This window comes from Anopheles gambiae, chromosome 3 (genome assembly GCF_943734735.2).
Source record: "Anopheles gambiae chromosome 3, idAnoGambNW_F1_1, whole genome shotgun sequence".
Lineage (NCBI taxonomy): Eukaryota > Metazoa > Arthropoda > Insecta > Diptera > Culicidae > Anopheles > Anopheles gambiae.
Window position 1 is genome coordinate 16,009,987 of NC_064602.1, and position 27,072 is coordinate 16,037,058.

Sequence of the window (27,072 nt, forward strand, 5' to 3'; positions counted from 1 at the left end):
AAACTAAACGTATTTAAGCTGTTTTGAAAATAAAAGGGAACAGAGTACAGCAAGTAAAAAAAGCAAAAAAATACACGAAATGAAAGTGTATAATAAAGAAGAACGAAAAGCTGTTTAAGAACGAAAAACTCCTAATGAGATGGCCATCAACACCGGCGCCACCAGTACATCCCAGTGCAAATACATTGTTTTCCTTTCTTTTTTATATAATTGTTTAATACTACCCCCCTCGTTCTTCTCGCCCAAACGTTGTGTCTATGTAAAAGTATGTAAAATTATAATCGAATAATAATGGCGAATAGCAATTATGTGAGAGAGAGCGTATGCAAGACATGCCAGCCATAACAGTGAACATGTTTGCGTTAGCTAGAATTGCAAGTTGTTAGTGGAAAGGCGTCAGGAGATATCAGCAGTAAAAAGGGCTCTCACTTGAAGCGTGAAGCGTTGGAAAAGTTATCATTAATGTCGATAAACTCACTGTACATACTGTTGCCTATCTTAACGTCGTCCCTTGGTGGCATAAACAAGTGAACCAGCTCCTGGGGGACTGGGGTCATCTTGTAGGTGTAGTAATTTGTTTTAGCTGTGACATAGAGCAAATATCATCCTCCCATCAATAAGGAACGTCAAAGGGCCCAAAATGCAGAATAAAAAATGCTCCGATAATGGGCGATCCTTCGCAGGAACAACAGCAGCTGTACATAGTTTACAATAGTCTACATCAAATCAAAATATTATCCTATATAGAGTAAAGTTTATCGCATCGAAACAACAGGGTGACAAAGATATAGTAATGCACCGTCACGTGAACCCGGGAGCATGTAAGTGTTAGGGCACATCTCGTTTCGGGTTGCAAACAAATGGAGCATGAAACTGTACATCCTAACTCCGCTCGTGAGCACTATCATGTGTCGTATAGGGAAATATGGAGAGCATGGAAAATAAATAAAGAGAAAAAAATGTATTTTATTTGTTTTCTTGTCTATTTCTTTATTTTCTAGTGAATTTATTCTTTATTTTTTAGAAGTAAAGCGAGGAAGAGAAAATAAAAAAATATTTTATGAATTAAAAATAAAGAACATATCTTTTTAAATTTTCTCTTACTTTTATCCTCCTCATGGGGTTAACTTAACATCATTTAACTTAAAGAGGCAGTTTCCAATGACCGATCGATGACGACCGATAGTTCATTCTGTGCAATGATTCACCGATGAACAGGTTTTTGGTTCAGTTTTAGCCAGAATTTGTCCTCTGGGAGACCGTTGAAATTCATTTTTGTACATTTCAGAGTCATTATAGTTCATTTTGGATCATTTTTTTTATTAATTTCATGAAATTTTTGTTCCCTGGATCGTGTTATACATATAAGTGAAGTTCATTTTTGTTCATCAAGTTCATCGCAAACTATCGATCATCATCGATCGTTGATCAGAAAGGGCCTCATCATCTGCATATAACAGAAAACTATCGAAAGGGAGGGTAAGAGAGACACATAATTTAGGAAGAGAATGAAAAGGAGAGGACTTAGGTCACTTCCTTGAGGTACCCCGGAGCAACCATCAAAGGTATCGGACAAATCAGTCTGTATCCTGACTCCACACTTTCTTCCAGTTAAGTAAGATTTACACCATGCTAGACATGGTCTACCCCCAACGACAAGACGATCGAGTTTAGCCACCACGCCACGGTAATTAGAACATGCGAAGCTGTTACCCTTTTTATGAACTGGGATCAGCCAAGCAAAGTTCCAAATGGTCGTATTACAACACCATAAGCTTTGTTGGAAGGTAATTTTACAAGCAACAAAAGGGGGACCGAGAAATGTCTGTTAAATACTTTACATAGCACGTGGTCATGATGATGATGACACGTTTTGAATGATCATTGTGCACCAGAGATTTTCCACAATTTCTTGCGATTACTTCTTTAACATCTACTGAAGGACAACATAAACAACTTGTATACACACTCGATACTTATTTTGTACTAAAGCTATCATAAAACATTTCGAAATTTGGCCGAGATTGGAATGTCAAACTGGTTTTATGGCTTCAGATTTCAAAAAGATGTGCCTATTTTCATCATAAACAGTCAATAAGAATAATTTTCCTCAAGCAAGTTAGACAAAAATTACAAAAATACCATTTTTTACTATTAGCCACCGCAATTCCAACGTTCGTTTCAAGTTAAATTTAAAATCATTGCACCACTGTTCCGCTCGTAGCAAATCCCCGCCAGAGGGCAGCACAGAAACGATCTAAATTCGCTCTAAATTTGTGTGCTGTCACTATCGATGACCGAACCCGTTCGCCCACTGTTCAATCGGTGACAGATCGGTCAAAAAAATTGAAGGACTATTTTTTTCTAAACACAAGTGCAGCGAAAAACTTCTTCGATTCTCGGTCGGTTCCAAATTCACTGGAGGTGAGTGTTGCTTGCGGTGCTGCAAAAAGGCCTCGAGGGGGAGAAAAAACCCGTGCCCTTAGTGATCTCTTGTTCCATTCCAATCAAATATTGCTGCAAGTGTGTGGAAATCAAGGTTGGCAAGCTCTGGTCCCGCGAAGAACCGTTCCGTTTTGTTGCCAGCAGAAGGAGGGAGTGTTTTTTGGGGTTATGATTTCGTAATCGTAGAAAGATGGTGAAAATAAGCTGGGCCAGCTGGGACATACACTGGGATTTGCACACATCCCGGAGGGGAAGTTTGCAAATGGCACTGTTTTTGCTAGTGATTTGATTGTTTGCGTGAGTTTTATTTTTGCAACCCGTGGTGCAACTGTTGCCCTAAAGAGGGGGTGTTGGCAGAAAAAAGGGCTTAATTATAACCATTACATAACGATGTTTTTTTCCCTTGCTCTCGCTGCTGTCTTGTCGTGCACACCTCATCCCTATCATAGCAGTCATATGTTCTTGTTCAGACACACTGCGCAGACACTCACCCCGACTGGGAGAGAGTGCATTGGAATCGTTTTTCAAGTGAAGGAGTTGACTGATTGATTGTCCCTTTTCTCCCTTTTTTCCCACCTCAAAACAGAAACGATGGCGAACGTGAACCTAGCGTCGGTGGTGCTCCGCACTGCGCTGCGTGCAAAGATTGGCACCCGCCAGTCCCACGACATGATCACGCAGAAGATCGGCAAGCGGGAGGTGGTCGGACACGGCTGGAACGGTCTGCCGGTGTACGCTGACCGCGTCGACTACCCGATGCCGGCCATCCGCTTCAAGGAAAACACCCGTGATGTCCTGGTAAGTGCGCTCGAGCAGCGTGGTCGTATTTGATTTCTCTCATTAATTAATCTCTTCCGGGTGTGATTTTTTCTCCCGCGGCTTTGTTTTTCTTTTGTAGGCTCTGCGCGAGAAGGAGAAGGGTGACTGGAAGAAGATGTCGGTGCAGGAGAAGAAGGCCCTGTACCGGGCCTCGTTCTGCCAGACGTTCGCCGAGATGAAGCACCCGACCGGCGAGTGGAAGGCGTGCCTCGGCGCCGCCCTGATCGCCGCCTCCATGAGCCTGATCGGCATGATGCTGCTGAAGGCGTTCGTGTACGAACCGATCCCGGAAACGTTCGACGAGGAGCACCAGAAGGCCCAGCTGAAGCGCATGCTCGACCTCAACATCAACCCGATCCACGGCGTGTCGTCCAAGTGGGACTACGACAACAACAAGTGGAAGTAAAGCACCGGGGTTTCGCAGGTGTGAAAGTAATTAAATTCCGTGATTATGGTGGTACCCCTCCCTCTCCCCCTTACCCTGGGCGAGTTCTGTGGACGCTTGTTGAGCTAATAAAATATCAGTGAAGCCTCTAGGATACTTCATCTGGTGTACTCGTTACTTGTGTGTGTGTGTTGCTGAGTGTGTAAGCGTTGTGAAATTGGCCATCCGTTAGAATCCTTGGAACATGGTTTAAAAATTGGTAGTGATTGGGAGGAAAAGCGAAAATAGAAATGAATATTTCTTTGTTGCTTCACCGCACGGCCCTTTCAGAATAGTCTTTCTTACATAATTCGATGATGTCGCAAAAATGACGCTTTTGTGTAGGGCCGTGTGGTCGGTAGCGTGAATTGAATTTGTTATTTTCTGGCTGCTTGGATCAGGCTTGAATGTCTTCGCAGAATTTATTAAAAAAAAAACAGCGCCCTGGAGTACACCGTTGACAGAAATGATAGCGAAATCAGTTGCTGGATCGAAGTAGGTAATGTAACGGTTCCTGAACTGGGACAGCTATGACACACAGATACAGGTGCTGCTGAAGGCTTTTTTGGACCCTTTTTGGCCATTAATTGGATCGGTATTTAAAAAGAATAGTTTGAGCACCGATATCGGGATCTGGATCAGGTACTGACCGGTTCGGAATTAGTTCCAGTAATGGTTTGGATGAGATGTCTGACACAAACAATTTTCCTTTGCATCGACAGCCGCGACGACCCCTTTCTGCTCTCCTCTCCTTAACTGGGGTTTTCTCGTTGGGCTCACTTTTCGGTTTATTGCAATTTAATAAATACAATTTAATTACACAGCTTTTCAAACAAACAGAATGAAACCGCTTCTCCCTCATAGCGGGAGTAGGGTTTGCACGATGGTTTGAAGGAAAGAAAAGTAGCAAAAACAAAACACTTTAAAAACTAAAAAAAAAACACAATTCCTGTCGACACTGGGCTTTTTTTAACAAAAAAAAAAGAAAGAAAAAATAATAACTTTTTCCATTTTCCTCCCTCCCTGCGCCATCTCATTTGCTGCTCGAGCTTGCGGCCGCACCGGTCAAGGTCGTTTTGCCCCATGCATTTAAGCTCGGCACCACGATCCGCCGCTGCCCGTTCTCACGCTGCAGTACCTCCATCAGGCTCATGCTCGGCAGCCAGGACTGCGAAAGGGAAAGAGAGCAGGTTAGACACATTCCACACACTTTGCACTCTTAGGATCGTTAGCACACCCACCGTAAAGCGATCCGCCGTCGCGACGACGTTCCGATTCGGTTCCGCATCGTACGCGACCGACTCCACCCCGAACATGTGACACATTTCGTGCACGATCGCACGCTTCTCGCGGTTCATCACCGGGAACGAGTAGGAGCGGGATTTTTGCTTGCTCTCCTTCGCCAGCTTCACCAGCTCGGTCAGCTTGTCGTGTATCATCTGCACCAGGGCCGGGTCCTTCTTCGCGTACGCGCGCAGCGTTTCCGAGTAGTTCGGCTGCAGCTTGGACGGCAGGTCGGGATTGCGTATCTGCAGCGCTATCGCCAGCCGGCGGTTCCGCTCCAGCATTCGGCACTCTTCGTTGCATTCTAGTCTGTAAGTGTGAGAAAAAAATGGTCAAAAATGAGCCACACCCGAGACCATCCAGCGCCACCTACGTTTTGTTGTTCTTCGGTCGCACCGGGCCCAGAATGTCGCTCAGCTCCACCGAGCCGCCGCGCTGCATCTCCTGCACGGACGAGGCAAGCTGGGCGGTTGCTATGCGCCGGTACTCTTTGGAGAAATCGTGACACGTGCGCTGCTGCTTGCGATTGCCACACTCGCACGTGACCTCCACCACAATCTTGCACGCCACGTCCGGACACTCGCCCTCGTGGCACGGCGCATTGCACGGATGCGGACAGGCTTCGCGCGTCCGCGTACAGCTCTGCTTGCACACACCGGCCGCACCCTCCGGCGCACACTCATCCTCGTGGCACGCCCGGATACACTTGTGCCGGCCGCAGGTGAGCGGCTTTGCGCACGGCATCCCGCAGCTGAACGATTCCTGATAGCACGGGATCGTTTTGCGCTGCTCGTGCCTACCATGGCAGTACTTCGTCGTCAGCACCACGCACGGCGGACACTCCGCCTCCGCGTGACAGTTGTGCAGGGCCGGATGGTCGCACGCGTGCCTCCGGCCGCACGGCCGATCGCAGGCCGGCTTGCGCGTCCCGCACGGTACCGGCGGATAAATCACGTTCGCGCCACAGTCGCACGCCAGCTCGTCGAACGACACGCGATGGCACGGCCGGCAGTTGCCCTTGTGGCAGGGCTTGTCGCACCGGTGCCGGCCGCAGGACAGCGGCAGCGAGCACGTCTTCGGACAGATGTGATCGAAGTCGATGCAGCACACCTGGTTGCACTTGTGCTTGGCGCAGCTGCGCCGCCGCACGCACCGCTTCTTGCACCGCGCATCGTCGGCGCGCGTCGTCAGCTCTTTACACCGCATCGGCTGATCCATGCTGCCGCACCGGCACTTGACCGTGGTGGACTTTTTGCACGGCGGGCAGGCGCCCCGGTGGCACGCCGCCTCGCAGCAGTGGTTAGCGCCCGGCGGACCGCACGCCAGCTTCCGCCCGCACGGCCCACTGCAGGTCGGCACGGGGTCGAGGCACGATTGGCGACTGCCCGGCACGATCGGCTCCCGCCCGCACGGACAGCTCCGTACCCGGTCCGGCGCGTCCGCACACGCCTCACACTCGCCCTCGTGGCACAGCCGGGCGCACCGATGGTTGCCGCAGCCGAGCGGACGGTCGCACGCCTTCCCGCACCCGTACCGCTGGACGGCCAGGTTTTCCACGCTGCACACCACCGACCGCTCACCCTTGCCACAGTGGCAGCTGTGCTGGACCTGCTCCGTGCACGTGTCGCAGCTCCCTGCGTGGCACTGCCGGCCGCACCGATGCAGCCCACAGTTTAGCGGCTTCTCGCACACCGCCTCACACAGCAGCTCCTCCTTCTGGCAGCACTGGACCGTTTTTTCCAACCGGCCACAGCCACACCGGCGCTGCACCGACGCCTGGCACGGGGGGCACGGGCCGGGATGGCACAGCAGCGTGCAGGCATGCTCGCAAACGTCCCGCCGGCCGCACACTTCGCCGCACGAGTGCGCCAAGTCTTCCCGGTTGTAGGCCGGGTTTTTCTGCTTGCCGCAGAAGCAAAAGTATTCGCGCGGCACCTTCTTCGACACGTGCTGGCAGGCGGGACAGCGCCACCCGGAACCATCCTCCGACTGGGAGCTGGTCGCCCACTTGGTAACGCACCCGAGATGCAGGATGTGGTAACAGTTGCCGCAGGACCAGGTTGACTGCATTGGCTTCACGATTTCGCAGCACACCAGACACTCCAGCCGGTAGCATTCGATTTCGCGCATCAGCTTCTCGCGCTGGGAGCACTTGGAGAGCGGTGTTGCCGACGGGGATTCCGGTTGCGGAGCGGCACCGGCACCCTTCGACTGGCCGTTCGTGCGCCTTTCGTCCGGATCGGGCTGAATCGTACGGTTGCCCCACTGGCGCTGCCCATTGCGGCGATAGCTCGTCTCTCCATTTCTGGGCGGAGCGTCGCCCGCGGCATAATCGTCATCATGCGGTCGGAACCGACCACTGCCGGCCGTCTGCTGGTTGGCTTTCCACTTTCCCTGCCGTGGGACGGGCCGATCGTCCCGCGTGTGCCACCCGTTGCGTGGCTTAAGGCTTTCGTTGCGCCGCGGACGTCCACCGCCGGACGATCTGCTTCCTCCTGCACCACCACCTCCTCCAGTTCCTCCACCTCCGCCGTAGTGGTTCGACGATCCAGCACGGTTAATATTTTCCCGATCGTCTCCCTCATAATCATCCTCATTGTCAGCAACAGCAGCCGGTCTGGCGGAACCAGCAGGCATCGTGGTTGCCATCGAAACCATCGTTTGTGGAGGTGCACCACCACCACCACTATTTCCATCGTTCGCTTCGGTCTGGTACTTACGGGGGACAAACTCCGCCGCCGTTGGGGTCAGATTGGAGGTAAAGCCATAATACTGGAACGTTGCCGGTTGCTGTTGGTGGTCGTTGTTGTTGTTGGTGGTATGATGCGTCCGGAGGTATTGCAATTGCTGCTGTATCTGCACCCGTGCATTGAACTGGGAAATGAAGTCGTCGAAGGTGTTGCTGCTCCCGCTGCTGGCCGCATTACCGTCGCTCGTTGCCATGGTGGCCGTAGCGGACGTGGGACCCACGCCCCCCTTGTTGGCCACGGAAGAGGCCTCCACACGCCGGGTGGCGTGGCACTCGGTGGTGCTGCTGCTCCCCCTTCCGCTCGGTGTCCGCCTCGATACGACCACCGCAAGTTAAAGTTGTCGGCTACAGTACAGGAGAGATAAAACAACCCAATTGCTCTCAGTGATGAAATAAAAAGGTACGGGGGAAAGTGTGCGGCCACACACAGCTGGCTCGCTGCGAGGGGAAATCGGTAGCAATTGCCCCGCGACACTTTACTTCCCGTAGCGCTTACTCACCCGGCAAACGAAGGGAAAAGGGAGTAGATTTGTAGCAAAATTAAAGAATAAAATACAAAATTAATGCTCACGCAGGGGACACACACCACTTTGCGAAAGGTTTTCGATGCGAGGAGGAGCTGATTCGGTTGTGCTGTCACTTTTGACAGCATTCGCGCGAGCTGTCAAACTTCGGCAAATTCGGCGAGGGGGAAACTTCGGGTTGCAAAATCCCAACCAGCAAAACCGAAGCTATTGAAAAACTTTCCTGTGTGCCAAAACGAGAGAGCATGTTTTATTTCTGCATACATGTATGCGTGTGTGTCACTCGAAGGATATCGGTTTCCCCTTCTCCCGTTTTTCGTTCATACACTGCTTCTAGACGACCCAAAAAATCTTCCGCGACAATTTTTTGCGACACTTTCTATCTGTCAAACCGTCCTTGTTTTAGCACGAATGTATGGCTTACTTTGATCGTAATGTCGCGAAACGCGAGCGTTGCCTTTCTGTGAAAATTTCACAAACCCGCGACAATCACGGTTACCTCTGATTTTGTTCTAAAACTGAGATGTTGTTTTAGAACAAAGAGCTCGCAGAAAATTTGTCGCAGAACAAAAGTTGGTCGTCTAGAAGCAGTGATAGACCACACGATCGGCGTTGTGCCGTCCAAAATCTAGAGAAAGAAGACATGCTCTCTCGCTTTGGCACACAGGAAAGTTTTCCAATAGCTTCGGTTTTGCTGGTTGGGAATCCAAGCATTTGAATGTGTGCGTCGGTTTGTGCCGTGCTGAAAGTTTTTACTTTAGCTGCTGCTAGTGTAAAAACTTAAGGAAAGCTTAAAGTAAAATTTTTTTACACGGGGCGCCTTCGGAAATTGTTGGCTGGGAACGAGCTGCCAAACAACAACAAAAAAAAAAAAAAAAAAAAAACAGACGCAAACTCGGACAGGGTCAACATCGAAATCAACACAGCACGCAAAAAAACCTCAATCAACAACAAAGCAAGGTAAGAAACAGTTTCTAACTCGTTCTTCTGTTCTGTTTGTGCAATTCCTGCGTTGTTAAAGGATGCATTAAGTGAAGCTGTTGTAATTTCAGCCAAAAGTTCACAGCTAAGTTGCTGTGTATGTTGCTGCAGCAACCATGACTTGGGAACATCTAGAACGAGGAAGCTCGCCAGTGGATTGGTGCGAGGGCAACTATCTCGTATCGCCCGATATTGCGGAGTTTGTGAATACGGTTAGTATGGTGCATGTGTCCCCCTTTTCGTTCAAATTGTGAGGTTGAATCCCCATAAAAAAACAGCAGATAATTGTCTGCAACAAGTGAAGCGATGTGGCGTAAACTAAGCCTCATTGCACTTATGTAATGTACTACTTCATCCCTTCCACTACACGCGTGTGAGCGCAAGTACACTCGCCAGTTTTTTTTAAATGCTTCCTTTCAACACTTTCTCGCCTTTCGTTTTTAGATCAGCAACATTCTCTTCCTGCTCGGGCCACCGTTCCTCATCTACCTGTTCAAAGACTACGGCCGCTTCATACAGCCGGCCATCCATCTGATCTGGGTGCTGCTGATCGTGGTGGGCCTTTCGTCCGCCTACTTCCACGCCACCCTAAGCCTGCTCGGCCAGCTGCTGGATGAGCTCACCATACTGTGGGTGTTTATGGCCACGCTGAGCCTGTTCTGTCCGCGGCGCCACTTTCCGAGAATTTTCAAACGTTCCAGGTGAGCATGGTTTACTATGTTGTTTGAAGCACTGACAAGCTAAATGTCGAAAAAACAACCCCCTAGGAAACGTTTCTGTCTGTCCATGACGATATTTTCCATCGTGGCAACGGGGCTTTCGTTTTGCCATCCCGCCATCAATGCGTTCGCGCTCATGTTTCTAGCCATCCCAGCCACCTACCTGCTGTACAAGGAGCTTAAAATGTAAGTATCACTAATAACGGGCGTGTGTGTTTTGCTTAATGGCAGTTTAATTACCCTTTGAGCCCTCGATCTCTCTCAAACACGCACACACACTCGTACTGTAACCGATCCCAATTGTAGCGTGCAGGATGAGCGCGTGTATCGGCTGGGCGTCCGCAACACCACCATCCTGATCATGGCCATCGTTTGCTGGATTAACGATCGCATGTTCTGCGACACCTGGTCGCGGATGAACTTCCCGTACCTGCACGGCTTCTGGCACATTCTCATCTTCATCTCCGCCTATCCGGCCTGCGTACTGTTTGCCTACTTCTTCGTCAACGACGAGCGGCCGGAAAGCCGGCCCACGCTCAAGTACTGGCCGCGGAACGATTTCGAGCTCGGCATACCGTACGTGTCGATCAATTACGACAAAAAGTTTGATGATGCCATCTAAAACTGGCCGGTGCACGCAGGGAGGGTGAGGGGGGGGGGGGGGTGGATATCGTAGGCGCAATACATCTACTTCAAAATCTTCTTTACATATGCCAAAAACTGAAAGCAAATGACAAAAAAACAACACTTCATTGTACTTGCACCGTAGCGGAACGGAGCGCACCGATTGGTTTCGCACACGGAACACGCAAAGAGAGGAAGTGTGCAGTAAACGTACCAAAAAAGAAGCATACAAAAATGTAAGCAAAACGCTTTGCACGGTAGATTAGCATGGGGCAATGGCGCTGGTTAGGAATTGAGGAATTTGTCTTGCTTGCGTGAGAGGGTTCGTTCCAGTTTCCGTTCCAGTTTGGTTGTCGTAGTGTTGATTAGCCTTTAAACCTAGGAACCGCTGTACCGCTAGGGTGTATGCGTGTTTAAACAAACGAGGAGTGATACTAGAAATATGATTTTAAAAAGGCACGTTGCTGCTACCAAGAGGGCGACCCCGCCAGTGTGATAGAGGGCAAAATATATATAATACGAATCGAATTGGGTTTTTAATTACAAGAGGGTGGATTTTAAATTATTTATACCTAGTGCGCTATCAACAGTTTATTTTATTTTTTTTCGTAGTTTTGTGTGTTTCAATTTTAAAGAGTTTTAATAAAAATTATGCAAAAGTTTAAGCATTATAGCCGAAAAATGAGCAGGTTTTTTTTTTTATTAGTTCCTAAAGGAAGAAGTACCTGTTGCGCAAATCCTTTTGTCAATGCCAAACATATTCACCCTTGCTTGTGCCGGAAGTCTTGTGTCATGGGATGTACGCGTTTCAGATCGTTTCAGTGTTTTGCAATGTAGTACTGGTAAATATACTGTTCAATGGTCTCATCCCCGAACGTCTAACGCCTAACTGTCCGAGTCGGACGACATGTTGGACGAGTTTTCGGACGAGTTGGTAACGCGCGACTGCTTCACCGTCTCGTTATGATGGTGATGCCCGACCGTGTGCTTCTCGCCCCGATAGATGACCGCATTCTTGTCCGTCTCGTGTATCTTTATCTCGTACAGCAGCTCCGGCTTGTCCATTATCAGCTTCAGGCTGTCCCAGATGAAGATGGCCACGTTTTCGGTGGTGCTGGCCAGGTTCTTAAAGTACGGCACGTCCTTGTCCAGGTTGAGATGGTCCAGCTTTTTCATGATCGCCTGGTTCATGTACTCCTTCAAGTCGGTTATGTTCATCACCATGCCGGTCTTGCCGTCGACCGGGCCGCGCACCGTCACCTCCACTGGTGGGGTGAAAGAAGGTTGGCAAAAAAAATATTTCGGGCAAATTTTCGAATAGCTAAGAAGCAAAAGAAGGAACCGTTCACCCTTACCGGTATAGTTGTGTCCGTGGCCGTTGGGATTGTTGCATTTGCCGTACACCTGCCGGTTCGCTTCCTCGCTCAGGAACGGGCTGTTGAAGAGAAATTATTGTACTGTATTGTTGCCTTTTCACGTCAAATTGCAAACAACGAACCTGTGCAAACGATGGCACGCGCTGAAGCATTCCTTGCGGGTCAAATAAACCTGGGGCCGGGAGGACATGGTCAGACGTTGTTGTTACAAAGTCTGGGTCAGGAACGTGAACACCACTCTGTACTTAAACTGTATCTATCAACTTGTTGAATGCCGCAGTAGAATGCCGCAGGCGTTCAGTCAAAATACTGCAAAGGGAGGAAGAAGGGAAAATAGCTTTTCCGTCACGTTTCTTTTTTCTTTTTGTTGTTGTTTGTTGCGGAACAGCACGATCAAAACAAAACACACTGAGCGGACGGTGCGTACAGTGGGACATGGTGGTGCACACGTGGAAATTTAAATTAATTTTTTCTTTCATGTCTTTCGCGTACGATTATGGGAAAGGAATGGTAAAATAGGAAATTATTTTAAGTTCGTCAATAATACTATAACATAGAGTGGTTGAAAGAGTTTCCAACAGTGCAAAAATGTAATCATAAAATTTACCGATAATCTGTAACATTTTCCCACTGTGCTTTTCTTCACGGACTGTTTACAACAAGGGGTTCACGGCTGCACGTATGACGGTTGTACTAAAAGAGTACTAAAGAGTTTGAAATTTTAAACTAGATTTAAATTTCTGTTGTAAATGTACACAATGTATCTATGACTGTTTATAATACTTCTTCTATTTGGCGTAACGTCCTACGCGAACATGCCGGCCTATAATACGGCTTTCGATACTTACTCAGTACTACTCAGCCAGATTGTCAGTCCTTACTACGGAGGGACGGTTTATTCTAGGCTTGAACCCATGGCGAACATGTTATTTGTGTCGTACGCGTTGAAGAGTGTACCGCGGGACGACCCGTTAACAATAAATTTTTAATTCACATTTCATCGTAAGTTTGTTGTACAATTTTTAGAACACTTGTTAATTTGGCCACTAGTTACAGGGCTGCGAAACTTTCTAAGATCCCCTGTACTCTACAGAGTACACCGAAAAGAATGGCTTCAGGACCCTATCAAAATGAGATACTTATGACGACCCTTTGAGAGACCTAAAACCAAAACCAATTCAATACAGGTCCTCCAATACACCAATACATCACCTATTCTGGTTCAAAACTGCACATGATCTAATGCCAGTCCTGGACTTGATACTGAATCGTTATTAGTCCTGGAACCAATGTTGGTGATACCGGTCCATGATTATGCACCCATAACTGCCTTGGAACATATCAAGAATCTTTTCTGGTCTTGGAACCGATCATGTACCCATACCGACCCTGGCATTGATCATGAACTCGTGCCGGTCCTGGAACCAACCATAAACTCATAGCTGGAACATATATCTACCCGAACCTGCCCTGGAACCTATCATGAACACATACCGGTGCTAGAACTGATAAAGAACTCATACCTGCCTTGGGATCTATCATGAACCCACAGCGACCCTGGATCCGCTCGATCATGAAGCCATACTGGTTATGGAACCTATCATGATCCCATATTGATCCTGAAACTTATCATGAACCCATACTTACTCTAGAACCTATTATGAATTCATACTGGTCCTGTAATCTATTATGAACACATACTGTTCCTGGAACTGATACTGAATTCATACCGGACCTAGAATCGAAACTGAACCTATACCGATCCTGGAACTACTCATGAATTCTGATCAGTTCTGGAACTGAAAGTAAACCCATAAAAGACCTGAAACCAATCATGAACCCATACCGGTCCTGGAACTGATCATAAACCCATACTGATCCAGAAATAGTTTTCGATTTCATTTATTTTCAGGAACAGTACCTGGGTCTGTTCCGGATTCGAAACGATAATTGATCCGGGTCTGGAACCGTTACAATTTTAGTTCCAGTCTACAAACCATATCCGGTAGAAAATTGTAGGAATAGTGTAGGAAATTTACTAGAATTTGTATAGTGATATTATAAAAGAATTTAGGTTTGCTAAGAAAATTTAAATTATGTTGTTTTCATAAATCGTATACGAAGATTTTTGCGTAATAGTTTTAAAATTATATTCCAACAAAAACTCTACACATTTTGTACAACCAACAAGCATGTCCTTACTTAGCAAATCATCAAGCAGGCTTGCAGATGCAGCTCAAACTTATAGCGAATTCAAACCAACGACCCACAACGCCACATTCTCCCATCCAATGCCAAGGTCAACAGTAACCGCAATTAGTATTCCGTACGCCTTTCCATATTGCCTTTCGATATTCAGCTTTCGTTTAAAGCTTTACCGATAACACACGCCTCTCCGGCACGCCTCGGCCCGACCGGCACGCCAAAGAAAGGAAACAATTAAGTGAAAATTGTTTGGAGATGATTTGCTAACGGTGGGCTTTTCCCACCGTTCCCACCGCCCTGGCGCACAATTAAGGACCGGGGAATGGGAAAAGCGTCCCCCGTTCCTGCGGGGAATCCCCTACCGTGTAACCGTTGGTTTTCCTTGGTGCGGACGAGCTCCATTTGCTAGGATAAATGCTCTTAGCGTAATTTTATGACATCCGGATGGAGGCACTTTTCTGCCCGCAACGAACCCCCGCGTCCACGGGCAGACGATTCCGTCCAACCTTGATTATGATTCTAGACCGCTTTTGACCGCATATGCTGCAAATGGGTTGTAATTCAATGTGGTTAACCGTTGTGCACTTACTGGCGGCCGGACCTGGAGGAGTACCATCGTCTTCTACACATCGTGGCGTCGTCATCGTCGTCGTGTCTTTTTGCCCAGTACGGCATGTAATCACGTTTAGTTAGGGCAAAGGTTGGGAAAACAGCAGGCTTGTGGGAAACTAGTTTTTCACCCTGATTTCCAACCCGGTCTCGCACCAGGGTAGCGTTATTCACACGTAACTCGAACATCGTTGTCGTTGGCTATTGGCAAATGCGTTGGAGCGTGTTGGGAGGTAGGACCATTCGGAGTAACCTTCATTTTGCTAGCAAAAAGGGTAAAGGACTTCTATTTTCATCTGTCTTCCTATAATCTCATGCAGCTTGGAGGTTGCTTCCTGCAGTTAAAATGTCGCTTTTATACCGAATCAACCTTTATTGGGATGTCTTTCAAACGGTGACAGACAATTTAATAATTTTTGGATCGATTCGAAAGGAATGGGACAGTGACATGTGAATTTAAATGAATCATTTCTGTATAATTTTACAGAGAACAGAAAACCACACAAACGGGAATATTTTATGTCACTCCATCCTATCATGTTGTCATGTGTTATTGAAGGGAGAGATGTTCAGTGTTGTCTTTTTAAATTAAAGTGAAATTTTGCAAAAATATCATATAAAAAGTTCATATCATATATCAATCGTCTGAAAACATCCATAATCATGTTCAGTTCTTTTCATCAAGAGAAAGTTATAAGAGTTATAAAACTGAATGTTATCTATCTATCTATCTAATCTTTAACTTCCTATGTGTCATATGTGTATTTTGTTTTAATCCTGATCACTGATTCTGAAGGGTCCGAAGTCGTCTTAAGGAACTTATTGAACCTTTTTAATAATTTCCCGCTAGGTCTTGAAAGGTTGACAGTTTATAAATAATGTAGGATAAGTCTTAAGATCTTGCTTAGGCCACATAGGACGTTATTAAGATAGTAGAAAATAAATAAAAAAATAAATAAATAAATGAATAAAAAAATTAAAAAAAAATTAAAAAATAAACAAAAAAATAACTAAATAAATAGATAAATAAATAAATAATTAAATGAATAAATAAATAAATAAATAAATAAATAAATAAATCAATAAATAAAAATAAATAAATAAATAAATAAATAAATAAATATATAAATAAATGAATAAATAAATAAATAAATAAAAAATAAATAAATAAATAAATATATAAATAAATGAATAAATAACTTAATAAAAAGAATTAACAGTTGAATAAAAATAAATAAATAATTATTGAAATGATTCAATGAAAAATAAAAATAAAAATTAATCAACAAATAATTGCAGACTAGAAGACTGCAAACTCCAACTCTCAGGCGAAAAATAATTCTCTAAAGCCTCTGTTGTGCTCTGTTTCTTAAACTCCCTAGCAAACCCCTATATGTTAATTATTTTTAATTTTATTATTTTTTTATTGATTTTTTTTAATCAATACAAATATGTTTGCTGTTTCAAGACGAAGGTTGTGTTTAAAAATAAGAAGTTTGTTGTGTAAAAATGATATTGATGATCTTTTGAAACCAAGATATCCACACTAACAAATTAACTACAAGTAACATTACAAAAATACCCCCAACAATTTTACTATGAATCAATTTGGCCCTCACTCTGAGAAGATTGAAAACTCCTGGAATAGACCACCGGCCCACCTCTTAAAGACCTTAAATACGCGCTAATCCAAAGAAAAATCTCCATTCATACCCACTTTAATTTCCCAATTTTGTATTCAAGGTGTTCAGGAGCAACATAGCCGCGAACTGATACAGCTTAATAGAACGATTAAGATGAACCAGATATCACTTTTACAACAGGCATCTTAACAAAGATCAAGATTACGTTTAATTTTCAAACAACCTCCGTTTCGGGCACAGATTTACACGTTGCGATAAGCGACCGTGATGCATCAACAACTACCACCTGTCGGCCATTTGTTGTTTTGCCGCTCCGAACCTTCTGTAGAGGAGAGTCCGCCACCTCCGAAAGCATTAAAATATGAATGATGCTCCAAAATAGCTCATTGCGGATCAACAAGTACTTGTCGGCTGGAACTGTAATGTTCGTGCTGGTTGGCTTTTGGGCAGCATCCAGTAAGCCCCGGGGGACGGAAGTGTGTCTATCACGTCGGTAAACATGTTTAACTCACCCATAAAGCTAGGACTGAGCACCATTGCTCCCTTCGTACTAGAAACGAAACACCACAAAAACACGAAGAAAACACGAAAAAAGGGATATTAAACTTGTTGAGAAAAAAACAGCAGTGCCTCACCCTTGAACAGCAAACACCAAATTATCACATCCCTCTTCCACGTGTCTTCCTATCTTGCCTCCCTCCATTCCACCGAAGCTCGGTTCACCTTCGACACCTTTCGGCAGCTTGAATGTCCTTTCTCTCTCTCTCTCTCTCTCTGTGTGTTAAAATTTCCAAAAACCAACCAACCCCGGAAGGTTCTTTGAAGCGTGAAATATTCTCAATTCTGGTCAACGGGTGGGGAGGACGGTCTTCGGGAGCTACTCTGGAATTCCTTTGACATGCTAAGGATGTGTGTGTGTGGGTGTCAGTGCTTTGCTGATCCTTTGCGTACTGGTGTAGATCATCCGTGAAGCAAGGCAAGGATACAGGCCACATCTTTACGGGCTGAGGCTTTTGAAATATTTTATTTATGCAATCCCGGGCATAGCCCAAGCGCACACCGAAAAAGGATTTATGATGCCCGGTTCCGGTGGATGATAAGGGGAGCTAGGATATGATACGAAGAGTGAGCTGTTCTGTGTGTGTGCGCTCAGGTAAATTATAGATCCATTTCAGTGCGGTGTGAGTACTGGGAAGTACGTGAGTGAAGCTTTCCGTGGTACCGATGTACTAACAACGTACAGAGAACTCGTCTCAGCTCCCCTAATGAAGGTGAGCTTTCGACCGCAAATTTGCAGCGAGTTGCATTTAAAATCTTTGTGCAACCGATTCATTAGCGTTTGCCGTTCTTTTTCCCCTCATCGGAGAAGAAAGGGAGAAAGTGTCTACTCCGCACACCGTCGTCAGACGACAATGCTTAATAGCAAGGAAAGGGAGTCAGTACACCACAGCTCAAAGATAATTATCATTAAGCACCTTTTTTACCCATCGCCTGTGGGTTGCTTTTAATACACTAGTACGGATCGTCTTCATCTGAACGGGGAACGTGAAAGTGGGATTAATGTGCTCCCTTCCCAATCGTTTCGATCGTTGGCAACTCCTCACGCCACGTGGTGTCTGAATAAGGGATTGTAGCTGAAGCGCGGATTACACACTTCTACTCTTGATTACACTTGAATTCACTTTCATCAGCTTGCTTCATCAAACACACTCACAGACACACACACACCAGTTCCCTTGGCGTAAAGGACGTAAACGCACATGTAAAGGAGATGTGCGACACAATAAGCTACACAGATAGGGGGCCGCAGGAAGCATCGGAAACGCGTTTGAGCCGGCTGGTGACGAAAGGAGATAAGCGTTTCCGGGCCTTTCGACACTCTCTCTCCCTCTCTCTCCCTCTACCTCTCTCTCTCTCTCTCTCGTGTGTGTGTGTGTGTCAATTTGTAGCTGATAAACGGTTTACCGGTACACAATAGCATGGAGTACTGCGAGCGGTGGCGCACACGTACGCATGGTGAACTCGCCTCATCCAAGCAGGATGTACGCCACATATCGCGCAACAATCTCGCGCTTTTTGTGCACAGCGCTGTGCTGATGAGGCAAGCCGAGTGCAGTGTAATTGAAATTTTAAACCACCCTCCCATGTGCTTCCTGCTTGCTGGCTTTCCTCTTTTCTCTTATCCAAACCACGCGTTGGGATGCATTGGTAGGATTCTTGCAAACTTTCCCTTTTTCTGCGGACCCTCGTGGCTTCGCTTGAGCACCCATTGTAGAGACACTTCGTCAGAATCCAGCTGTAGAGTTCTCGAACAGAGAGGTGTATTTTTCCTGGGAGGGAAGAGAAGAAGGGAACCATCCACTTCCGTTCGAAGCAGAGATACGCCGTACAGTGTATCAGCAAGAGAGGAGCTTTCTTCCGGTTCGTCTTGTTTTTTTTTGCTGTATGTCTGCAGTTTTTTTTTTCTGGTCACTGCAGAGGGTGTCACTGAATGCGTGTCCTGATTGCTGGTATCAGCACAAACCGATAATCGCATCCTGCTTCACAGTTCGTTGGCTGGGTTGCGTTGTCGGCGCGCCCGGGTCAAAGGACGCTGTAAAGGTTTGGGTTTATCGGGCCCCATCGGCAAAGGGCAGAGACCATCAACACACGGCCAACCACCTAGCCATTATTAGCAGTGCAGTCGTGTAGTATTTTGGGGGTATTGGGGGGGGGGGGGGGGGGATGATGACACTCGGGTCGGAGTGCCACTGCACAGGATCGATTTTGCAAAGGGGTCGTGATTTGTTTTGCTGGAGCGTTGCAGATGCAAAACACGGCAGCGGGAGGGAAACTGAAGAGTATGTGCGAGATGGTGGGAAGGAAAGGGCGTAATCGGAAGGTTAAATATAAACTGCCGGGAGTGGGGGGTTATTTTGAAATAGAAATATCCCATCAGGTGCTTTAACTGAGAGCTGGAAATTGAAGTAGTACTTCTCGCAATTACATCCATTGTTGATAAACGATCGGAGAAAACTGATTAACAGGAACTCATTAGTTTGTTCAATACTCTCGGCCGCAACTTCAACCTGTCTGAGGGTGTGTATGTTGTTGTATCTTTATTTTAATTTATTGATCAGACGAGCATACCCGCGATAAGGTGTAGCCAGTAGTGGAATAATGAGAAAATATCGTGCTCCTCTTAATATATTTTTTTTTGAATAATGACATGATATGATTATTTCAGAGCAATGTATACTGGTGTGAATAATGCTGTAAAATGCAATTAGTTTTAACATTCAAACATCAATGATGTTTTTACTTTATTTATTTAAGTATTTAAGGTAGGTGCACCAATTATGGACGAGTTTGTACAGCGTTTGGACTTAAACAAAAATTGTGAAGAAACCACTGCATAAAAATTAATGAAAAGGGTAATGTAGATAGACACCTATTTTAGCTACATTATTGCTTTTACATTTTGTAAATTGGTCACTTTTTACAAAAGTTATAGACTTTACCAAAACCTCTTCTAATGTATGAATTGTTGTGCTATTTGTTCCAAATGTTGTGCTAGCTGTGTATCAATTTTTGTGCTAGGATGTGTTTGATCTAACAAAATTGGTTTTTAACATCAAAGGAGAATGTTTTTAAGGAATTATAAAATTTGATAACTAGCTGTTGACAATCATTAAAGTTTAATATTCTAAAAATAAGGTTTAGAATGTCAATTTTGTACGATTTTCCATGCGAAATGACACAACTTGTTTTTGCTATCTGACAGCAAAACTTGTAGGCATGGGGATAGCACAACATTTGGAACATGACAGTATTTATTGCACCAATTATTGAGTTACTTTGCGACTCGATAAAATAATTATTTTACATTGTTAAACGATCAAAAACTGTACTGTTTCACTGTTAATGCATCATAATCGAATTTTTAAGATCATTTGTCATAGATTCTGTGCTCTAGTTTGCGTATAGCCGGTCTCGTAGTACAGTCGTCAACTCGTACGACTTAAAAACATGCCCGTCATGGGTTCAATCCCCAAATAGACCGCGCCGCCATACGTAGGACTGACTATCCTGCTATGGGGGGGAATCAATTAGTCACTGAAAGCAAAGCCCACAAGTGGGTACAGGCAGGGCTTGACCGACATCGGTTGTTGAGCCAAAGAAGAAGAAGAAGAAGTTTGCGTAAAAATTGAAATTGAATGTTGGGTGTTTTTTCGCTCATCGATAAGCAGTGGTTGATTTTTGGACTGTGATCATAATGATTGTGATTATTTGATAAAAATGACTTCGAAAAATTGTGAAACTTGTAAGAAAATAAGGAAATAAGATACATTATACGAATAGATTGATATGAAAAATTATACGAATACATTGATCTGGCGCAAATAGCCAGAATTTTATCTTAATTTTGATGTTTTTGTCGATAGCACAACAATTGGTGCTAGCACGACGATTGGTACACCTACCTTAATTCGTTTATAGTGTGTTTAATTACATTTTTATTTCCGTATTTGCTAACTCACTTAATTATTTACCTTTGTTGTTAGTCATAATTAGATATTGGTTGATTGATTCACTAACTAATTTGCCTAATTCAACACACTTATTTATTTTCCTATACTTCCTTTTTATTACTTACTGGCTTAAATAATTATTCACTAAATTACTTTCTCATATGCTTACTGAGCTTTTTACTTATTCACTTACCAAATTACTTACTTACTTTCATTCTTTGTTAGTCTTTTTTATATACTTATTCTATTAATTTACTTATTTATCTTCTGCCATCTATGCTTTCAATTGAATTGTTTTTCAATTTTGATTTTCTTATTCATATGCTCACTTACTTACTTACTTAATTACAAGGTGTCCCAGAGTTTGTTGATATGCATATCGTAATTTTTGTTGTTCTCACAGTTCATTGACCGTTTCCTACACAATTTTAATCGTTCCCACAAAACGAAGAAAAAAATGCGGTTGCGAAGCAATCAGTAAACAATTGGAAACATCAAATCCACCGGTACAACCACATTGCGGTCTTGGCCTGCCTCAAGAATGTCCGCAAACGCTCGTGATTTTGCACCTACGGGCAATCCGTTTTTTTTACCATAATGGTAGACGCTTCAACGGTATCTTGCCACCTCAATGTGGGCCTATTACTATACGTCTTTCAAACATAATAATTGTATCATTTTCTAGTTGGACAACTCACAATCCCGGATAAGCACCGTTAACACTGTCACTGCCACATGAACGTTTATTTACTACCCACAGTATTTTTTTCATACATTTGATAACTTCTTAACTGTTGCCAATTTTCGCTGCACTTTTCTGTTCCACCCTTATGGGTAGCAAACCGATTTATCACGCAGATATAACCTTGTAGTATTACTGATAAACGCCTCTGCACTACGGTCACGTTTCGGTGAATGATGTCGATGAGTTCCGCCGTTGCTTCCATAACAGCTTACTTACCATTGCTAAGCTCTATTAAGTGTGTTGTAAACCCACCATTAAGCGTCGTCTTACAACTAAATCAGGCGCTTTAGCTTGTTAAATAATAGCAACAACTGTGATTATGTAATTTCTGGTTTCCGGCATTACAGTAGTGTACAAAACAATACGCATAAACAAAAGCAATGTCATTTCCAAAGTTCCTGGGAGTTCACAAGCAGTGACTAGTTTTATTGAGCTGTACAACTATTTTAACAAGTATCTAACAGTATCCTATAAATCCGTTGCTTACATTGCACTACATAAATAACCGAAGTACTCCTACGACGCGACGTCAGTGCTGCCGCTTCGGAATCCCAATCCCCTTCAAATCCCAGCCTGGAAATGGGAGTGTGAAGGGGAACGTTCGAGGATGCTTCAAATAATTTATTACACTAGATCAATGCGAGCTGAGAAGCGACCGATAAGCGGATTGGCTTATGGCGGTAAATATCACCGTGTGTTGTAGCTAGAATAAATTACGTTTGTATGTGTGTGTGTTGGTTTGTGGGTGTGCTGAAATTCGACTGTTTGCGAGTGGTTTTGTTGTTCAGCTCACAGACTTCCCTGCAGCAGATGACCCACTGCTGGTGTGTAGCTGTCGCATTTGGGGAAGTCGGCAGGTGCCTTTACCATCTCCGACGTTTCACCGACCTGCAGCACCAGCGCCATACCGACGGCCGTGTGCCACTCGTAATGGCAGTGCATCAGCCAGAAGCCTGGGTTGTCCGCACGGAAGCGGACACGTGCGTAGCCGCGGCTCGGAATCGATACGGTGTCCTTGCGCGGTGGAAGCGCCACGGTGTTGCGCGACAGTAACCGCTGCCGGGCTATGTTTTGCGCGATTTCGAGCGTAATCGGTACCCGTCGATCTTGGCTCATCTCCATCACGAACATCTGGTAGCCGTGCAGGTGGAACGGATGGTTGAGATCGTTCACCGAGGGCGTTAGATCGAGAATGTACAGTTCTACGATATCGCCGAGGTTGATCTTTACCCTATGCGTGCAGGTGCAGAGCTGTCGATCGGAGCAGGAGTCGGGCCGGTTGTCCTCATCGCAGAATGTGTCGTCACGGATTTTCTCCGGCTGGGTGAGCAGTGAGAATGGTGGGTATGCCAGGCTGATATTGTTGATCGCTCCTTGCATCATTACCGAACCGTAGATATCTGCAGATAGAAGAGTGCGTGTAAAAGGGGGTTTAAAATGATTTGATTGATCAAAAGGCAATTTTCTCAAAGGAAACTATCCCACTTACTCATATAGTGCTCATATCGGTTCGACTCAAACATGCTCTCGAAGCTAACAGGATAGTTGTAGAAACCAAACGTTAGCTGATGATCTGGCACTCCGTTGATCACGTCTTCGTCCGTGTCGTACGCTTGAAAGTCGGTGATACAATAGTCACCAAACTCCGGTCGTCCACAGGTGGCATTCGGATGGTTCGCCGTGGCAACGTTTCGGAACGGTTCCTCGTACGTAGGTGGAGCACGAGTTGGGAAGGCATCGTTAATAAACGGCCCTGTACTGTATCTTAGCACGGCAAACTGCTCCAACTGCAAGTCCGCGCAAGGTCCAAGGGAACGCAAACGTACCCAATAAGTGTCTGTAAAAAAAGAAAACAATTCCTGGTTTAGCTATCATTGCTCTAGCTCCAGAAAGACCGTGAACATGATCTTACCTTTAACACCGTTTGCATCCAGCACGAAATCGTACCGCTCGCCAGACGTCGACACCAGCGTGTCAACTTTGCGTGGCTGCAGATGGAAAGAATCACTCGCAATCACCTCCATCATGTGATCTTCAATCTGCAGCTGCAGCGGACACACGTGGCTTGCCGCATTGATAAACCGGAACCGGAACCGTGCCCCACGCCGTACCGTATACACCTCCAACGGCGTTTGGGTAGTTTCATTCTTCTTCGGATCATGATACGTCCCCTTTCCGTTGATCAGCAGATTGATCGGCATAATTCCGCCGGCGGAAGGCAACCCGGGCATAAACATCTCCCCATCGATGTGCATCCAATCTGAGCCGAGAATTACGTGTGCCGGTGTATCGTAGTGGTAGAGATCACCGTTCGGATCCACTCTCTTAGGCTCTCGCACGATCAACGCTCCATAATGCCCGTTCACCTTATGGTGGCCCGAGTGGGAATGGTAAAACTGTGTGCCCGGTTCCGTTGCTAGGAAGGCGTAGCGAAACGTGTTGCCAAATCCGATCGGACACTGGGTAATGAACGGGACGCCGTCCATGTAGGGCGTTGCTCGTTGATGCAGCCCGTGCCAGTGAATGGCGGCCGATGTGCCCGCCATCGCATTCGTTATGTCGACCACGATCAGATCGTGCCGGCAGACGCTAATCGTTGGGCCGGGAATTTTGCGATTCAGGCTCATGACGCCTCGTTCGACACCGTCGGCCGTTATGCAGGCCGGATGGTAGCAGTCCGTATGGTTGCCTTTCGCACAGTCCCGGCAGGCACTGTAAGGGAAGGGATGAGGAAAGAACACATTAGATTATACGATTGTGTGAGCTCATCTAACAACTAATGTAAGAGTGATCCTCTTTAGGATAAGAGAGCTGAAGTGAGTGCAGTATTATACTGGTTCCGAACACAAATGCTTCATAATCACTGGTTCCTCAAGCGGGGTGGATTATCTCAACGCGGGTAGATCGCAATTTAATCTGCCTCCGGCACATGCTGTTGACAAAGACACTTCGCACGAACGCTTTGTTTGCTGGAATGTGTGGCACATCAAGTGGCACACTTCAGGTGGATTAATTAGGCATTTGCAACGTATTTGACGTATTCCTATTTCTAGCTCGTTGGTCATCACTAAAGTTTGCTAAGCCGTCAACAAACTACAGTGCGTATAGAACCTACCGGAAGCAAGTACTTCTTCATTGGATTATAGGTCACTAATCTACTAATGAAATCTTTACACACTTTAAATCCTCCACGAGGTAGTGCACCCGTTGTGTGTTATCTGAAGTGCGTAATGCAGTGTTTATGTTTTGGGAATAGTAAAAGTGATTGATTTACAGCTACAGTGTGCACGGTAAACATCTCACAAGTGCTTCAGTTTGAGCGGTATATGAAGCCCCGTTCGGATTAGTCATCGATGCCTACTTTAGTTACAATTTCCCAATGCATGCAACACACTACTTGCGTCACATTGGCATTGAACTTCATCAAGCGTAGGCAAACGTAGACGAGTAAGCTTAAACTGTCTGGGTACAATTGCACCTATCACTAAGTACACTGACACTGACGCCTACTACCATCTCCACTAACACGTGTGTGCGCGCAAAGCTATCGGCTGTGGGGGGCTATGCATAATCGCTGCACGCATTCGTCCCATCTCATTCTCAAAATACACTTACGGTCCCATCACGTGGTAGTGTTCCATCGTCCAGGAAAAGTGGCATATCCGTGGTTGGGTATTGTCGCACTCGCGCAAACACTGCTCGCCCGGAAATGTGCTCACATCGAGCGTCCCGTTCGATTGCTCGAGTAACGTGTTAAGCCAGCTTTGAGCGTTGGCACGCGTCGCGTACGCGACCACTAGCACACCGAGCAGTACTAGCACGTGTGATCGTAACACGATCATCTTTGTTTTGTATGTGGTTTCTAGACGGTAGCCCAGTTGTTGGGAGAAATTGGGCCAACTTTAAACTCGTAACCTTTTTTTGTTTTGTTTGCGTGTAAACTTGCTATCGCGCACTAGACACTAAACTGCTCCAGTCAACCACTACTGCAACACTGTGATCGTTCGCTGGCGGGGGAAATTATTTATAAGATGGAATGTCTGGCCCGGCCACGGCTCACCCCCGGTACGGCGGTCGGTTTCGAGTGGGGTGAGCCGGTAAGCCGTGGGCTTTACTTACAGCTTTAGTGCTTTCGAGATAAGGTTTTTTGTGACGTCGGGATCTGTACCCGTCACCGTACCACCCATCCGCCCCTCCCATGTCGTATTGGTGAGCTTTACCCTTCTTTTAGGCAGGGAAACCCCACACAGGCACGATTCTAGTACAAGAGACCCCCTAGCTAGGGGCTGCTCATTGCCAGGAATAGGTTATGGATGTTTCGCAATACTTTTCGGATGATGCTTGCCAATTCAGTGAAGTGGCTTCAAAGCTTCCGGGGTTTTAAGCACAAATCGGACAACACTTGAAAGATTAAATTTAGCTTTATCGGGGGTTTTGAGGAAGCTGTGCAACAGTTCCTGTTTACTTTACGAGGTGAGAGATGCTGGCGGAGGTATTTATAGAAAAAGTGGTCCCTTTAATGCAAAAGGATTATGGATTATGTGAACACGAGGCAGCATTTTTAAACTAAAACTATGTACTTCTATTGCTGTTAAGAATGAAATTTATAATCGTGTTCTACTGAGAATTGGAATTAAAATGCAATACATTCCTTTTGTGTTATATGTAAGAATGCTTCCTAAAATATTGCAAACTTGTGCTCCGAATTGGTTAAATCCTGCTGTTATCCCCAAAGATGCTTAGCACGATAGCACTTAATGTCGGTGGAGTCGATGGAACTCATCCCTGCAATCAGTAATCCCTCTTCCTCCGGGAACGATATAAACCCCCACGCGTTAGTAACAATATACGCTCGGTATTCTTGGTCGAGATCGATTCCTGGAATGCCACATACGAGGGCTTAAGAGAAGCAGCCCGAATGCAGTGCAATAATGCACTATCATAATGCCAGTTACATCCAGACACACCCAACCAGTTTCCCAACGCAAACGAAAACAACCGTTGGTTCCCTGTGATCAGGTGCTAAGTAGATGCACGCACCAGCGGGATGCAGCCACAGGAACAGATGACGAGCTGTGTTTGTACTCTGCTGCTTACGGCATCCAGAAGTTGGGTGGGTTGCTTTTGTCGGGCTGTGGGTTTGCATAGGCAAACGGCTTCGTGGACACCATTCTGTCGTGACGTTGGTAAGGGGCATTTTGAGCGCTGTTTGTGTTTCCAGCGAAGTTGGCTTTATCGTTTGGCGCGAATACGTTGCACGTTTATGGTTTTACACGATTAGATGCAACTGGGTAGTATTCCGTTGGCTGTTAAGCGGTTGTGTGTGTGTGAATGTGGGAAAGTTGGTCTTTAGTTGCGAATTAATTTTGGGATTGTACTTTATATGCAGAGGTTTGCTGTATGGATTTTAGTCT

General features: G+C 45.7%; 5 protein-coding genes across 8 annotated transcripts; 2 read left to right on the forward strand and 3 right to left on the reverse strand.

Moving 5' to 3' along the window:
• The first annotated feature begins 2,269 nt into the window (after window positions 1–2,269).
• LOC1275578 (cytochrome c oxidase subunit 4 isoform 1, mitochondrial) lies at window positions 2,270–3,805 on the forward strand. 3 transcript variants are annotated; one of them, XM_061653589.1, is made up of 3 exons: window positions 2,270–2,424; window positions 3,032–3,243; window positions 3,344–3,805. In XM_061653589.1, exons 2-3 carry the CDS (start codon window positions 3,037–3,039, stop codon window positions 3,668–3,670), a joined length of 534 nt encoding a protein of 177 aa, XP_061509573.1. In that variant the 5' UTR covers window positions 2,270–2,424; window positions 3,032–3,036; the 3' UTR covers window positions 3,671–3,805. The 3 variants fall into 3 exon arrangements, with proteins under 3 accessions (XP_061509573.1, XP_061509574.1, XP_061509575.1); XM_061653590.1 differs by having other exon boundaries at window positions 2,382–2,539; XM_061653591.1 differs by having other exon boundaries at window positions 2,412–2,742.
• Window positions 3,806–4,391: 586 nt separating this feature from the next.
• LOC1275579 (protein shuttle craft) lies at window positions 4,392–8,379 on the reverse strand. The gene is made up of 4 exons (XM_314840.5): window positions 8,222–8,379; window positions 5,346–8,066; window positions 4,930–5,281; window positions 4,392–4,856 (listed from the first exon to the last, which is right to left on the reverse strand). Exons 2-4 carry the CDS (start codon window positions 7,913–7,915, stop codon window positions 4,722–4,724), a joined length of 3,057 nt encoding a protein of 1,018 aa, XP_314840.5. The 5' UTR covers window positions 7,916–8,066; window positions 8,222–8,379; the 3' UTR covers window positions 4,392–4,721.
• Window positions 8,380–9,092: 713 nt separating this feature from the next.
• LOC1275580 (alkaline ceramidase) lies at window positions 9,093–11,251 on the forward strand. 2 transcript variants are annotated; one of them, XM_314841.5, is made up of 5 exons: window positions 9,093–9,205; window positions 9,298–9,438; window positions 9,671–9,927; window positions 9,994–10,131; window positions 10,252–11,251. In XM_314841.5, the coding sequence occupies exons 2-5, from the start codon at window positions 9,343–9,345 to the stop codon at window positions 10,565–10,567; spliced, it is 807 nt and encodes a 268-aa protein (XP_314841.2). In that variant the 5' UTR covers window positions 9,093–9,205; window positions 9,298–9,342; the 3' UTR covers window positions 10,568–11,251. The 2 variants fall into 2 exon arrangements, with proteins under 2 accessions (XP_314841.2, XP_061512983.1); XM_061656999.1 differs by having other exon boundaries at window positions 9,114–9,205; window positions 9,305–9,438.
• Window positions 11,230–12,528, reverse strand: LOC1275581 (6-pyruvoyl tetrahydrobiopterin synthase). Its single transcript, XM_314842.4, has 3 exons — window positions 12,068–12,528; window positions 11,925–12,004; window positions 11,230–11,834 (listed from the first exon to the last, which is right to left on the reverse strand). The coding sequence occupies exons 1-3, from the start codon at window positions 12,133–12,135 to the stop codon at window positions 11,455–11,457; spliced, it is 528 nt and encodes a 175-aa protein (XP_314842.3). The 5' UTR covers window positions 12,136–12,528; the 3' UTR covers window positions 11,230–11,454.
• Window positions 12,529–22,053: 9,525 nt separating this feature from the next.
• LOC1275582 (uncharacterized) lies at window positions 22,054–25,659 on the reverse strand. The gene is made up of 4 exons (XM_314845.6): window positions 25,274–25,659; window positions 23,571–24,370; window positions 23,148–23,495; window positions 22,054–23,058 (listed from the first exon to the last, which is right to left on the reverse strand). The coding sequence occupies exons 1-4, from the start codon at window positions 25,498–25,500 to the stop codon at window positions 22,448–22,450; spliced, it is 1,986 nt and encodes a 661-aa protein (XP_314845.5). The 5' UTR covers window positions 25,501–25,659; the 3' UTR covers window positions 22,054–22,447.
• Between the last annotated feature and the right edge of the window lie 1,413 nt (window positions 25,660–27,072).